The sequence below is a fragment of the Corvus hawaiiensis genome, chromosome 3 (genome assembly GCF_020740725.1).
Source record: "Corvus hawaiiensis isolate bCorHaw1 chromosome 3, bCorHaw1.pri.cur, whole genome shotgun sequence".
NCBI classification, from domain to species: Eukaryota; Metazoa; Chordata; class Aves; order Passeriformes; family Corvidae; genus Corvus; species Corvus hawaiiensis.
The window spans coordinates 80,401,227-80,414,109 of record NC_063215.1 but is presented as its reverse complement, the minus strand read 5'-3'; the positions used below and the strand labels follow the sequence as shown (position 1 = coordinate 80,414,109).

Sequence of the window (12,883 nt, the reverse complement as noted above, 5' to 3'; positions counted from 1 at the left end):
AAGCTGGTTTTTTTGTGTGCTCAGTCTTCCTCCTTTTCCTGTGAAAATAAAATTCTGAGAATTTATTTCTCTGATCTTGGTACAATAAAACAGAGAAGTAAAAGCACAGTTGCCACAAAATAGCAGAATGTGAGTGTCAACACCTCTTGATTTTTACTAATTTCAAGATGTGTTATGAAATGCCACATGAATCTTGCATAATACAGAAATAATACGGTTTAGTCTTTTTCACACTTGTGTTTTTATCAGGAGCTCTCTAGTAAGTTACGTGTTAGTCCTGCATTTGTGTTGCTGCGAAAGGGTTGACTGCCTTAATGACAGAGTTAAGCTGGTAATTTGGAATACTCTGATACTTTAGCTTTAGGAAGCAGCCCCTCAAATTCTTCTGCTTTGACACAGTTTCTAAAACAGACTTTGAACAAGTAAAGGAGAGAGAAACGGGGGGAGCGCAAAACTGTAGCTGCATTTTTGAACTTTTTTCTTTCTTAAATGGGATTTCAGTTTTGGAGATCATCACTTGAAGCAACTTTGATTAATCTGTATAGCACAGGTCACCGTATTTTACCTGGAAAGGGCAGTGTCAATCCTGATCTCTTAGACACTACATCATTTCATGGAATAATGACGGTCTAGATTTAGAGCTCTACATTTCAAGATGAAATTCTAGCTCAGTCTGCATTGGTAAAATATGCCAGTCTCAAGCTCAACACTTAGTTTTATAATTTTGTTTTTTCTTAGTCCTTGAATTTCCTGGTCTTCACTAAGTTTTTGAATTTCTGGAAGATATTGGCTACTCTGAGTGACTGGCATATAGAAATGACCTTCACAGCAGCTCTACTAAAGAATATAATTTTACTACTTTGTGAAGATATATTATATCCCTGGTGTTCTGACAAGTAAATTGAACCAGAGGAAGATTTAATAACTTGTCCAGGGTTACATACACAGTGAATAGTACACCTAATAATTGAGCTCAGATTGCCTGAGGCCCAGTTCAGTGATTTTAACTATTAAAATCCCTTGCATGAAAGTTTTGTTAGCTTCATGGGTAGATGAGAAAAGTGTATTTCTTCTAATATGCAGGGCTTCATATTTTTTGTTTCACAGATCTTCATCTTGCCATTCAGACCATCATATTCTCACCCAATTTTTTTAGGTGTTTCTTCTTGGGATGTGAAGGGGGAGGGCAGAGAAGGTTGTTACAGCTTTTTCCAGGAAGCTTGATTTTAATTTTATTAACAGTGAACATTAAGTTCCGCTACCTTTATATTTTGAAATGTTCTTTATGATATATCACTGTTCAGTTGTAACAGTTATGTGATTTTGACAAGGACAAAAGGCAAGACAAAACTAAGACTTCCTAGCTTTAAAAAAATCGATTAGGTCAAAACACTAATGTGGATCCAGAAGTTTAATATAATAGGTAGAATATAGGGGTGCTTATCTGACAGATTACATACTTGAATAATGTAATTTTGTTACTGTGAGCTTTATTGTGTGACCATCAACCTTCTTGTAACAAAACATCACAACTTTTTATGTTTGTCTTTTCTAGAGTTTACAGGCTTTGATGAATGAGTGCATTGGCCATGTTATTGGAAAACCTCACAGTCCTGTTACAGGTTTGTACCTTGGTAAGGCAGAAGTTACTGGCATTTGTTCTGGAGCTTTGCTGCTGCTGTTACAGAATTTTGGTTGTAAAGTACTTTTAAAGTGCAAGAAATACCAATAAAAGCATTTTCAATCTTTCTGTGATTGTTGATGTGAAGCCATTATTGCCTGATAAAGTGTAAATTACCTGGTGGTTTTACTCAAGAAATTTCAAAGCTTTACAGATGCTTTCCTCTGATTTTGTCCTTCCTGTGAAGTCTTGCAAATCTTCTAGGAAAGGGCCGTGTTGGGTAAAGAAATGATTTTAACATTAAGAAGGCAGTAACAGCTCCCTCTCCCAAACTTTCATTGTGGCACTGCAGTTATTTACGCTTTGGCACTGCAGATGTTTATGCTTCTAATGGACTTTATATTATCAAGGACACACAGTTTATACGTGAGGGCTGTGCAAAATAGTTCTCTAATATAAAATACAGCATAGTGTAAAATACATTTTAATAGATATAAATGTTGATATCATTAGCGTGAAATCAACATATTTGATTGCGTATCTCGAGAAAATAATGTTTTGTCAGCAGTACATCCCTTTTACCCATTTCTTTCTCAGCACTGTTTCTCTCTTCCTCTTCTCAACTCCATTGACTAGTTTACTTTCCAAAATACTTTGTCATCTTTTTTATCTTGTTCCTGGTGTCCACTTCCTGGGCAGGCTTGATGATAGAAGACGTAAGGGGAGAGTAATCCGCCCCCAGCAAGAGGAGGTTTTCCAGTTTTTCAGGAAAGCTTGTTTTGATATAATTTTGATGAGAAAGTGTAATAGCTGGCAAACCTTTTGCAGTGAAAGTCAGTCCAGTCCTTTGGAAAGAAGCATAGTGTAAAATCAAATTTAGCCAAATTCTTTACGGTGATGTAAAACCTGTACATTCACTTGTAGTACTGTTGTTCAGAGGGAGGCCTGTTTTAGGTGAATCACCAGTGTGATGCTGCCAAATTACTGATACTCATATAAACGCTATTGCAGACGCAGCAGATCACACAAACTAAATTGCTCGACAGCTTTTGTCTCAGGGGCATGGGGAGGGGATGACACAGATCAATGCTGCAGTCTTGAACAGCAGTCTGAAACTTTAATACACGTGAAATTTAACATAAACTGTATCCTGGCTACAGATCTTGCAGATACCCATTCCTATCTCCTGCTTAGGAGAAAAATTAGACTTCCCAGTTACATTTGCATACCACTTTGAAGGACTTAAACCCACTGTGGTCTTTACCCCTTTTCCCAAAGCTAACGATCCAGCTTTGTTCATGCTGCTGCCTCTAAACACGTATCTGTGTATCTCCTGGTGTTTTATCCTGTCTTTTTGCTTTGTGAAACAGCCTGTGTCTATGTGGGTGGGTTAGGATCTGCCCTTTGGGTGTCCTGCTAGCGTATTCGCCAATTACAGCAGGACAACCAACACCTGGCCCTGCTGGCATCTTTTGCTTGCCCTCGTAGTGCAAACAAGGCAGAAACTGAGCTCACTGAGAGGAACCTAGCCTGGCAGAAAGTGCTGACTACTGGTTTGGTGGGCAACCAGCTGTCTGGAGATGTGACTGCCACAGTATTTTTCTTACTAATTAAGGATGAGTTGAGGGCAGACGATGCACACTGCTCTTGGAGGCACTGAATTAGGCATAAAGACGGTGACTACTCATTTAGGTTTTGCCCTGTCCATTTGTACCACTTCCTTGGGGCAGACTGTCATGGGAGGCATTAGTATGGGTAAAACTGTCATATGTGGGTTTTATCCACAGCTTAATTTGCTTTCCATTATTGTCTGAGAAAGCTCAATTCTTATGCAAAGGAAACACAATAATGCTGTTTGGTTTTCTAATTATTATTTGGTTTGTTAATGTTTGTTTTTGCAACAAGATAAATTAATTTTGTGAAGTAGAAATAATGAAGTAGTTTTTATGAAGTACGTACACATTTTCTAATTGCTCGTTTTTAACTATCTGGAGATTTTCATTATTTTATGGATGAGTTAAATAATACAATAATATGAAAAGTGTTAATATACATGATTTTTTTAAAGTTGAAATAATTTGTATTTTTCCTAAAGGGTAAGAAAATACATGCCAGTTCACACTTAACTCTGTAAATAGGAATTTGTTTTAATTCTGTGTCTTGAAATGGCCCTAACAGAGTTTTTCTGACATCTGAGTATATGTGATCTGTTTTTATGTTTGCAGCTGTTCATCGAAACAGTCCCCGTCCTGTAAAAGTGCCTCGGTGCCATAGTGATCCACCAAATCCTCATCTCATCATCCCCACGCCTGAAGGCTTCAGGTATTTAGTATTAATACGGCATTTTAAACTGTTTTATCCTCTCCTGGCTATGCTGAATGTCAGTAATTGGAACACCTTTTCTTTCCCTTTGAGGGCAAAGCAACTAGGAAAAATTAGCATGTAAGTGATGCAGATTTTATTGATGTGCTTTTAAGGACAATACAAGTTTCCTATTCTTGCTGCTTGCCCACCCCCCTTTCTGTTGGTGCATGCGTTCTCACTTTGAACTCATTCTTTATCCCCTTTATCTTTCCTGAAACCAGTGTTTCAATGTAAAAAGCTTTAATTCAGTGAAAACTGCTCATTAACAAGACTTTTATTTCCTTCCCCACTTTGAATGCCTGCCTAAGTTCCTGTGGCAGTGCTTTCTGTAGTTTATATACCTGGAACTTAAAAATGTAGCATTCTGAAATATGGTGGCATTTCTGCGTCATTACCAACCTGCTGTGAATAAGTCTAAAACAGTGGATCTTTCCTCCTGCCTTCGAAAGAGTTGACATGAGAATTAATGCAAAAATAGTTTAAAAAGAGTTCAAAATAAACATCACCATGCATAATTTTACACAGAGGGCCCTATTTTTCAAGAATGTGACAGCAGTGAGAAACTCTACAGTTGACATTTTTTTCAGAAGTCACTTAGCTGTTGGCAGAAACTAATGCTATTCTAAAGATTTGAAAACTTTTATTTTGAGGATTATTATTGCTGTACACACTGGCAACCCACAAAGCTTCTGAGACCCAGAGTTATTCCACATAAAAATCTTTATGTAATTGAAAAACTTCTAAAATCAGGCATCATTATACACGCTTCAATATTTTGTTTCTAAAACAAACTTTCAACTCCATACATTTTTTTCTTAACTGTTTCCTGAAGTTTTTCTTCTTGCCACAGCACGCGGAGTGTCCCTTGCGATGCGCGGAGCCATGGCAGTGTTGCTCTCAGTCGCCCCGCTCCCGTTGGGAGCGACTCAGGCCAGCCCAAATCTCTCAGCAGTGCAAATGAGACCAGGTAGCTCCGCTCCGTGACGTAGCAGACTCATCCTACCTACATCACCCACATAACTGTTTCCACATACATCCTAATAGATCGTTTGCACCGTGCTCTTCCCTCCCATCATGTCTTCCACTGGCTCCTTCATTCATGTTCGACTTGAGCAAAATCATGTGTCTTAGAAATTGATGATGAGGCCACTTCCAGATTCAAAATGCCTGAACAATGTGGTAGTTAAAGCATGCAGTTCTAACGTAGATTACACATTTGCTCATTAAAATGTCCATGAAATGAACATATGCCAGTCAGCTCATTGGTATAGCTTTAGTAAATAATCAGTACTGGTAACTAACACTTAGAATCATAGAATCACTTTCACCAAGATAACTGTAAGATACAACTAAGCACAAGGATTTTCATTTTTTTCATGTTAGTGAACAGTTTTGGTATTGTTTTTGTCCATCATAAATGTTTTGAAATACTATATAGTGGCAACTGCAAAATTAAACACATGAGATTTTTAAAAAAATTATTTCTTGCTACACCTTTGGCTTCTTAGGGTGGTGCAGAATAAACTTAGTACAAAAGAAACTATTCTTGTATTAGGATACGTAACAGAAACCACTCCTGTATCATCACAAGTGACATTTCTTTTTTTTTTTTGGCAGACCTATGTTAGTATCTTTTTTGTTTTTTGACCTTTGATTTGGCTGTTGTAATTTTAGGCTGTTGGTTTTTTTTCTTCCCATATCTTCTTCCCATATTACAGTCAGACCGCTGACGTGTCTCCCAATTTTATTTTACCTTTTTTTTTCCCCTGCACCCCAGACTGCGAAAAGCCTGCTCTTAACACAGTGGTGTTACCTTATGGTTTAAAAATAGCTTTTTGGATTCTTATTTCTACTGCAGAGTACTGAAAGTTCTCTGGGACAGAAATTCATATGAACGGATACAGATATCCGACTATATCACACAGCTGGTAGAGAAAAAAAAGAGGTGGTGAAGGAACAACAGATTGATGGTGACCAAAGTGAAATTGATATGACTTGATTATGAATTGTTTTGTAATAAATAATTTTCAACTGTGAGCCAGCAAACCATCATAGTTTGATGTGTTATCAGATGCATAGCAGAAGCATGCATTAAGCTGTTAAGAGGGAAGTAAATTGCCACTTTTCATATGCAATCTTTTCTGCAAGTTTTTTCAGTTTCTTTTTATTACAAAATGTGATTTGCGCCTTTTACAGTAGCCTCCAGATGTATAGCTTATGAATCTAGGCCTTTTTTGGTTGAAAATACATCTTGAAATTGTTGTCATTCAAACATAGACATTATTTATCCTTCTTGCCTCTGTTTTAAGCCCCCTCATGAAAAAGACAGAGTAGGCAGTAGTCTGCAGCATTTGAATAGCCCTTTCAAGAAGTAACATTCTAGAGAATTTTCACTGAGAGGTTCTGGTAGCTTTATAAGCTGACAGTGGGGTGGATAATTAGTGTTTTTTGAAGACTTGTATTTTTCTTAGAGTTCTCTTATTTTTCTGATGGTTGTTCATAAAATATCCCATTATCTTGGTTTTTCTTATGCACTGTCTGGATTTTTAAGTAGCATTTAATACCTTGTATGAGCTAGGAATAATTTGAAGAAAAAATTTATGAAAGCAGAGACAGAGTTCTGTAGGCTGCTGGGTTTTTTTAGGGGTTTTGTTTATTGAGGAAGGCAAAATGTAATATATTTCTACAATTTTCTTTTTTTTGTTCTACTGTAGTTAAAAGAAAGTTGCAAACTTTGATGAATTGCAGTCTTAATTATGAATTTCTTTTATTTGTGCTCCAAAAGAGAAATGGAGTCTTTTGGATCGATGAAGTGTTTTGTGGTTTTGCAAAGTGTGGAGTCCAGTGCTGGAATAGCACAAAGACAGAAACTTTGTATGGAAAAGTTGAAAGTAGGAACTTTGTAAATCAATTGTACTAGGCAGTGCATAGTGTACAAATGCCACCATAGTTCTAGTGAAGTTTTTCTTAACAACAACAACAACCAAAAGAAAAATAGTCAATATAATATAAAAATTCAAAGCACCAGTACCTGACTGTTTACATTGAGCTTTCTGATATTTATACATTTACACTAGGTTCACACTAATAACTTACATAGATGTTCAATTTATGAGCTGAGTTATTATTCGTCATTTTATTATTTATCTAGGGCTGTAGCCAAAAATTATCAAGCATTCTTGTCTTTTACTGTAATTTTTGCCTAATAATGTGCATACCGACTTTCTGGATCAGTAAAAGGTGTGGGTGCCTGAGATGGGCCTGAAATGGGGTTTAGGCACCTGCATTCAAAGCTGCGATGCTTAGGGTCCTCTGTTCAGTTGCTGCCTCATTTTAGAGGTGGTGTAGCTTTGCTTGGTTTTAAGCATTTTGTACATCAGGAATTGTTGCTCTGTATATGCTGAGAGCCACCTTCGCCTTCTTGCTCATTAAAACTTCGACTTCCTGAAGAATAATGGGGATTTGCACTAGTTTACTTTCAGTTCCTGCTCAAACTTACAAAATCTAGTGGGGAAGTAGAAGGAAGTGCAAAGCAAACATCATATGGAGAACATTTGCAAGGGAATAGGTTGTTTTCAGTTTTGGCTTCTGTTCTCAAGATCGTTGTTTTTGTTCTTTTTTTCTTTTTTTTTTTTTTTTAAACTCTTCCTAGGTAATAATCAGATACAATTTGGCAACAACTTAAGGACTGTAGGGTAGTCCTCTCATGGGTGTGCATACACCTTGTGAGGCCAGTTATCTTTCATCTTTTTGTAGTTGTTAGCTTTCAGTGAAGGATTTAACAATGTTGCCCACTTTTCAGTAATGTTTAGCTCATACCTTTAAAGCAGTATGTTTAAGGAGACATCAGTCACAATTCTTCCCCATCAGACTTTAAAAATTGAAAGGGAGCCTTGTCCAAAAGGGAGTTAATGGTAGAAAGACTTCCACAAGGAATTTGTCTCTAAAACATAAGTGGACTAATTGTTGTCTAGGGCTGGAGGAAGGTGCCTGAAGACCTAATAATTGAAGTCTTGTTTCTCTTAGTATTTTTTTCCTTTCTCTCCAGCCTTCTTATTCATCTGGCTCTTACTCTGAGGCATCTGATTCCACTCTGTGCTGTCTGGACAAACTGGGGCCTCCAAGCGATCAGGCTGCTGTCATTTAACAGTGTCCTTCCTGTCAAACAGCTTGTGTTTCTTCCCACTGGTTCTGACTTAATGACTATGGACTATGACTGCATTTGCAGTGCACTAGGCACATATGAATTCAGTTACTATCTTTCATCTGATGATGTGGCTCACATTATCACCCAGCTGAATCACTTCTGATTGTATATCCAACTCTGGCACAAGCTGTATCCTGCAGCAGCTGTCTTAGTAGTAGGTTACAAGTCATGAAAATGGATTCTGTTGCTATGGGCAAGAAACAGTTTGAAGTAGTTTATGCTTTGGAAGCTTAGGTCTTTTTCATAGAGCAGCATAACTAAAATCATATAAAAAGTCTTCATTTTGGGGGCAAAATAGCATAGAGAGGGTTTTCTGTTTACCTTTCAGCATCAGTTTTTCTTTCATGTTGCTTTCATGGTTCGTATCCTAGGCCTCAGAGGTTCTGTCTCTTAAAAATTGCAGTTAAATTAGCATTGCACTAAATAAATACTAATGACAAGTTAATTAGTATGATGGCTCTTTTTAACAGGGGTTCCAGTGTCCCTGAAAATGATCGACTTGCTTCAATAGCAGCTGAATTGCAGTTCAGATCCCTTAGTCGTCACTCCAGTCCCACTGAAGAGCGAGAAGGTGATTGTCACAGTAACAAATTGTGACCTAGATGTGCAGATGCTTTATGTCATTAACATATTTCTCTCTGTTCCCAGTTCTTACCCTTTCCAAAAATTTTTTTCACCTCATCTCATTCCGAAATCTTAGATTTTTAACGTGTAGGCTTATATGGTCAGAGTAAGCCCTTCTGTTTTCAGACATATCCACTATTCTCTTGCCATTCATATTGTTTCTGAATTATATCTGAAGGGATTTCCTGGTGCTGTTCTAAGTTCTAGTGTTCAAAATGAAATTAGTAATACGATTTCTGAATTATATACCCCATTTGATAGTAAATTTCAAAACACTGTTAATGAGGTATGAATTGGATCCATCAGGACAGTGAAGTGTTTTCTGTCCAGTTCTTTATCCCTGCAGTATTCATATTACAAATACTTGCTGTTATTTGAATCCTGGAAGAAGGGACAGGATGTGTCACTTGATGTCCTGATCAGGGCTTCTCCTTCAGGTTTCCCCAGCCCCTGTACATGTGGTATTTATTGCAACAAATACCTTGAAAGATTGATTGTGAAAATTAAAATGAAGTACAAAATCTGAAGCAAAATAGAATTGATATTGTGGTCATCCACACTGGATTTCATAGAGAGAAATGCCTTAAAAAGGTGTGGGAGATTTTTTTCATCTTTGTTAGTTTTTAAGCAAATGTTGAAAACATTGTCTGCCTCATGCTTATTCAATTTTTTTTTTTTTTTTTGTATCTGTATGAAAAGGAAGGTGGCTTAGGTTGGAATGCATACTAATCTTATTCTAAGGAACCTTAGAAAATTATTTTTCTACAGATATTTTGCATGTTTGATTCTGAGTGGCCTGGCTTAAGGTGCTCCCCTCAGTTGTGGAAGGAGATCTCTGTTTCTATATAAATGAAATTCTTTTTTATAATTTGTTTTCTAAAGAGAAGTTGATTTTGATTTCAAGAGCATATTTTTGCTCTACATGTAGGGTGTATTAGTCCTATATGTAAGATCTTAGCTTCTGCTGAATATATTGACATAATCCTTAATAAGAGATAAAGCTACTTTGTGCTCACACTATTATTTCTCTAGAGCCATTGTATCCAAAAGGAGACTCAAGTGGTTCATCCCGGCGGAGTTGGGAGCTCAGAACGTTAATCAACCAGACCAAAGGTATGTGTTTAGGGTCACTGTAATGTAATGTCTGTTAAATTGTACTGAAAGGTTGGATTTTATTGTGGATTGTGAAGAGGTTTTCACAGCTTTATACTTAGGACAAAAAATAAAGCCCTCATTGCAGGTATAGGATATTGCTAACAAAATCACAAGAAGATCTTTCCCCAAGGTGGGATTTTTCTTAATTTGGGTGTCTAATAGTGTGTGATCCCACAGTTTCCTAAATTGAAGGCTATTGTTTCCTAAATTGAAGACCTCTTCTTCTCTGTCCTACTACTGATTTTCATGTAACGGAAAGTAACTTGATTACTTCGGACACTCCTATACTGTGCGGATTGATACATGAAGCTTGTCTGCACGTATTGTGGCAGGGTAGAGCCTCATGAAAGATGAGAAAAACATTCTGTCACATTAGAAACTGGTCTCATTATGTGTCTTACACAGAACACAGGAGGAATTACAAATTCTCATTTTGAAATCTGGAAGTTGGAACATAAATACTGAAGGAATTTGAGTTTGTTTAAACTAAAAAAGAATGAGGGAAAACTTGAAAATTTCTAGAAGATTGCTGTAATGGGAACTGGTTTTACAGTCCACTGTGAATAAGACAAAGATTTTGTTTTGAAACTACAGCAAGGCATATTTAGTATAGAGGAAGTACTATTAATTATGGGTAGGGGAGTAGAATATATACTTTGGGAGTATCAGTATCTCTGTCCTTTGGAGACAGGAACGGGTTAGGCTACTGGTGCCAGCAGTGACAGGTGTATGATTTTTGTGCTTTACGAGGAGGGATGCACTAACACTGCCCTGAGATCTCTTTGGTCTCACTAGGATGCTGTTTCATGACAAGACTTGAGAGCTGGAGTTTCTAATACCTCTAAATCTTTGAAATAACAGATGCCATGAGTCTTTGAAGAAACCTCTCATAATTCTGTAGAAAAAAACCTTACCTGTCCTTCTTTCCTTAGTGCTTTTATGACCCTGTTTCCACAATCAGAGGTTAGTTACAGGTCAAATGCAAACAAGTGTGTTGCATTTCATAAATGTGATTTCCTTGAATCAAATAAAAGATGATTAGTAAAGTACCACTGTTCTCATTTTACTTTAGTTTCGTATGTGATGTTAAAATGTCTTATTCTTTTTCTACATCTTAATTAGACTCACAAAATAGTTTTCTTTTAACTCTGGTCACTTCATGTGTTATCAAAAGGTAACAAAATGTAACAGCGAATATTTCTCAATCAAGGAAATTGTTCATCACTCTTTTTAGATACTGCTTCCAAGCAAGCCCCGATGGAAGCTGTTCAAAAGTCTGTTCAGTTGTTTGAAGAAAGGAGATACAGAGAGATGAGAAGGAAGAACATCATTGGCCAAGTTTGTGACACACCGAAATCTTACGATAATGTCATGCACGTAGGTTTGAGAAAAGTGACTTTCAAGTGGCAGAGAGGAAACAAAATTGGTATGTTCTTTATACTTTTGTTTATCTAGCTAAATACCAAACTTAGTATTCGTGAAGGAAATCAAAGGCTCTCTTTAAAAATCTTGGGTCTCTGCATAGGTATTACCAGCTTTACTGAAATCAAAATGTTAAAATACAACATACTGTTGCAGCTAGGATTTTCTTAATGTAGCACTTCACTGAAGTTTTCATTGGTCAAATAACAGAAAACGAGGAGAAGGATTTGGTTAGGACAATTATGTAGGCATGATCTTGTGATATCTGCGTGTGCTTAACTTTATAAAATGTTTGAGTTCTACATTTGGAAGAACCAGAAATGGAAATGAGTTCAAACTCTGGGATTTAGTTCACCAATCTTATTGTTTCCCCCATATGATCACTTTTTTACTCTCTGGTTTGGGATTTTGGGGGAAAACCTATGTTCTTGAGAAGTTTTCTTTCAGGTCAGCAGATTAATGTTTTTACTTTTATTCAGCTTGAATTCAGGGCTATGAATGTAGCATTAAGTGTTACAGTTAAAAGCTACTTGGAGTTTTAAATTAAAAGAAAGGTAAACAGCATTGGCAAGCTGCTTTCAGTGATGTTTCCTCATTGCAGTTGATGTACCTGTTGCTTGTTGAAGGTAGTGTACTGAATTTGCCCTACTCTAACTTTGCAGGTGAAGGCCAGTATGGGAAGGTCTATACCTGTATCAGTGTTGACACTGGAGAGCTGATGGCTATGAAGGAAGTGAGTACTGTGTCTACAAGAATCTCGGCTGCCCTTGTTTTTTTCTAAACCAAATGTGGGTGATGTAGCAGGCATTGAGGGTTTCTGCACACTGCTGCTAGCTAATGGGGAAAGGATGGGAAGACAAATTGTGTCTTCATGTAGCTACAGCTGCTGTTAGCACTTTTTCCTCCTCAAGTTGGTTTTCAGTTTATAAGTTTCAATTTAAATGTCTGTAAAATGGATGATTTTTTTTTTTTTGGTAATCTCGTAGGGTGATTGTGAACTTAAATGAATTCTTGTTTAATATATGTGAGCTTCCATTAAGAGATCTTAAATGATTTTGAAAGATTATTGAAAACTGCACACAAATGTATATTTTACTTCATAGTGTTTTGTCTCACATTTTATTACTTTTCTGCTCATTCCTTAGAGTAAAGATAGGAAGTGTGATATCAGATGTTTTTCAGCTTCTCCCATAGTGTGAGCTAGGTTGAGTCACAAAACTGCTGACTAACTAGGTGGGTACAGAAATCTAGTTTTCAGGATAGGAGTAAGTGAAGCTGTGTAGGCGTAGAGATCTGTTTCCCCTACAACACCTTGTGGTTGTTTTTCTTTTAAATTATTGTTTAGTTTTAATGCATTTCCGCATCTTTAGACAACTGCAAGCATTATCTGTTCACAGCAGTTACTGTGGCAGCCGTTGGATGTTGCAGCAGCTACATTTTACGTGCCAGTTCTTACACACACAATACATCTGTGATCTCCAAGGTGTGGA

At 37.0% G+C, this 12,883-nt stretch overlaps 1 protein-coding gene across 4 annotated transcripts in view; it reads left to right on the top strand.

Moving 5' to 3' along the window:
- The window catches only part of MAP3K4 (mitogen-activated protein kinase kinase kinase 4), a 68,274-nt gene that overhangs the window by 42,999 nt on the left and 12,392 nt on the right, over positions 1–12,883 (top strand). The window contains exons 15-21 of one of the 4 annotated variants that reach the window (XM_048299669.1): positions 1,556–1,634; positions 3,847–3,943; positions 4,836–4,952; positions 8,663–8,763; positions 9,849–9,929; positions 11,206–11,397; positions 12,056–12,126. In XM_048299669.1, coding sequence (XP_048155626.1) covers positions 1,556–1,634; positions 3,847–3,943; positions 4,836–4,952; positions 8,663–8,763; positions 9,849–9,929; positions 11,206–11,397; positions 12,056–12,126 — 738 coding nt within the window. The remainder of the gene's footprint in view (positions 1–1,555; positions 1,635–3,846; positions 3,944–4,835; positions 4,953–8,662; positions 8,764–9,848; positions 9,930–11,205; positions 11,398–12,055; positions 12,127–12,883) is intronic. The other 3 variants (XM_048299666.1, XM_048299668.1, XM_048299667.1) reach the window with 3 other exon arrangements.